Source organism: Triticum aestivum, chromosome 1B (genome assembly GCF_018294505.1).
Source record: "Triticum aestivum cultivar Chinese Spring chromosome 1B, IWGSC CS RefSeq v2.1, whole genome shotgun sequence".
Taxonomy (NCBI): Eukaryota; Viridiplantae; Streptophyta; class Magnoliopsida; order Poales; family Poaceae; genus Triticum; species Triticum aestivum.
The window spans coordinates 684,190,333-684,192,920 of NC_057795.1; the positions used below are offsets into that span (position 1 = coordinate 684,190,333).

General features: G+C 47.5%; 1 protein-coding gene across 1 annotated transcript; it reads left to right on the forward strand.

Moving 5' to 3' along the window:
* Window positions 1-602: 602 nt before the first annotated feature.
* On the forward strand, window positions 603-2,291 carry LOC123082507 (uncharacterized). The gene is made up of 2 exons (XM_044504837.1): window positions 603-1,330; window positions 1,517-2,291. Exons 1-2 carry the CDS (start codon window positions 603-605, stop codon window positions 2,136-2,138), a joined length of 1,350 nt encoding a protein of 449 aa, XP_044360772.1. The 3' UTR covers window positions 2,139-2,291.
* Window positions 2,292-2,588: the final 297 nt, after the last annotated feature.

Genomic DNA, 2,588 nt, shown 5'->3' on the forward strand with positions numbered 1-2,588 from the left:
CGAACTCTGGTTGCTGGAGATGCCACTGCGCTCCCTTGCCACTAGGCTACATCCTAGTTCTCATCATCATCGGTCCTTTAATTTCCCTCGCGAAAACAAGTCCTCCACGATCGGAAGTAGCTAGGCCTCGTCCGTCTCCTCTCCATCGGACGTAACAGTGGGACATGGACATCTTGCTGGACATGGTACGACATGTTTCCATTCAAATTCAAGAGGAAGCAATTTTCTATAAGGCTTAGCTTGCTATGACAATTAACAAGGCTTAAGGGCAGACCATCCCGATTGTTGGCGTGTACCTATCTAATCCGGTGTTCACTCATGATCAACTCTATGTCGCGTTGTCTCGAGCCACCGCGAAGAGAAACATAAAGATCCTCATTGACAAGGAGAAGGAGAAGGAGAAGGAGGGCAAGCCGGATCGGTTTAAACGGGCCATCAAGGTAGCCGGATCATTGCAAAGTTATCATGCGGACCGAGCAGCTTTCCTACCAACACACATGACCTACCTATAACTAGTCCACCATCGATCGGAATTAGCTAGGGCCTCGTTCGTCTCCTCTCCCAAAGCCTACTCAACCCACGAACGGTGAGACATGGATACGATGCACATCGACATCCTGCTGGACATACTCCGCCGCCTGCCCCCGCGCAGCCTCGCCGTCTCCCGCTGCGCCTGCAAGGCCTGGCGCGCCGCCATCGACCACCACCGCCTCCTGCGCGCCGACCTTCTCCCGCTCTCCGTTGACGCCGCCGTCTACGACGAACTCAACATCTATCCACCGAGGCTCTTTGGGCGCCGCTCCGCCGCGCGCCACATCCCCGGCGAGCTTGAATACCTCGCGGAAAGCCGGTTAGACGTTCCCGGCGTACAGGATCATTGCAACGGCCTTTTCCTGGTCCGCAGCAAGAGCCGGCAACGCAGGGCCAAGGTGGTCAATCCGGCCACGCGGCAATGGGCGCCGCTGCCCCTACTGCCGTGCGCGTGCTCATGGCCGGCCATGTGCGGGCGCTGCCACAACAACCGCTACCTCGTCTATGACCCCACCGTCTCACCGCACTACCAGGTGTTCTACATCCCTCGTGTTCCACCACCTGACATGACCGCCGAGTGGCCGCCTACGCCGTATGTCATGCATGTCTTCTCGTCAACGACAGACCGTTGGAACGAGACGCCATTTGTTCGAGAAGGTGAGGCTGCTGCCGTTGCTGGAACCGTCGACGATGTAAACTCCTGTCGCCGCGACCGTGATGAGCATATGTACTACGCCGCTTATTGGCAAGGATCACTCTACGTTCCTTCACCACACGTAAAAGATGATTTCCTCTTCAGGTATGTATGTACTCTCACACTCACAAACTCCACAATTGTTACTCTAGTTTTATTTTTGTCAATATAATTTGAGTAATTCTTTTGAGGTATTACTCACACTAAGGCACTTTGATTTATTCTTCTTAGTACTATTATTTCTGTAAAAAGGAATAATTTTGGCAATTAATCTTGATTATCTTTTTACAGAATAAACTTGTCGAGTCATAAGTACCAGGTAATCAAGTTGCCAAAAGGAGGAGTAGGATCACATTTTCGTCTAGGCAAATCGAAGAAAGGGGTCTATTGTGTAGTGAATACCAATGTGCGATGCACGTTTCGAGTTTGGTTTCTTCATGAATCGTCTGGTGTGGCAAACTGGGTTTTCAAGAATGAAATCAACCTTCAGCCAGCATTTAGCAAACAAGATTGGCACCCTGGACCATGGATCCCACAGTCGCCTGAGCAGATACGGTTGTTGTTGAAGAGCGATGTCAACCCTAAGCTCATAATAGATGAATACAACGAAACACTAGCGAGAGATGGTTTTGATTGGGACTCTGATGACGAAGATCTTGTTAGCATTACAGATTGGCCTAAAAAGTGTGACACTTCCATTGAAGGTCCTGACTGTATCGGTTTCCATCCCTATAAAGAAATTGTCTTGTTTAATGAAAGAGGGGTGTGCTCTTGTTCAACGGTAGCCTATCATTTAAGCAACTCAAGGGTAAGATACCTGGGTGAGATGAGGCCCCGCTGTCACTATTCAACGGAAGAGATTTCTTTTGCGTATACACCATGTTGGATGATGGACTTACCTGGAAGCAACTAATAGGCGCCATGTGGTTCAAGTATTTCGTTTTTAGATAATCTAAATATTTTTCAGCGAGGATCAATGTGAGCGACACTATGATGTCTTATTTAGTTTTTCATGGTACACTTTGTGTATCTGTTATGCCACTATTTTAGTTGTTTCTCTGTGCATCTTTTCTACATAGCTCGATCTGTTATTCCCTTTTTCATTTGTCTGTCTACCCACCGTTTGTAGGTAGCCTGATTTTATTCCTTGATAAGGAGGCGCTCATGTGTTCTCGTTCGATTCATTAAAAAAAACTTTTTCAATGCAAGTTGAACCTCTTCATTTTATCCATGATGTTAACTATTTAAGAAATAATCGTTTTGAAATCCACCCTAGACAATCAATATGATGTATTATTTAGTTTTTCCTTGTACACTTTTTGACTGGTGCTCATATATGAGATTAATTAGTGGTCCCGGTGAG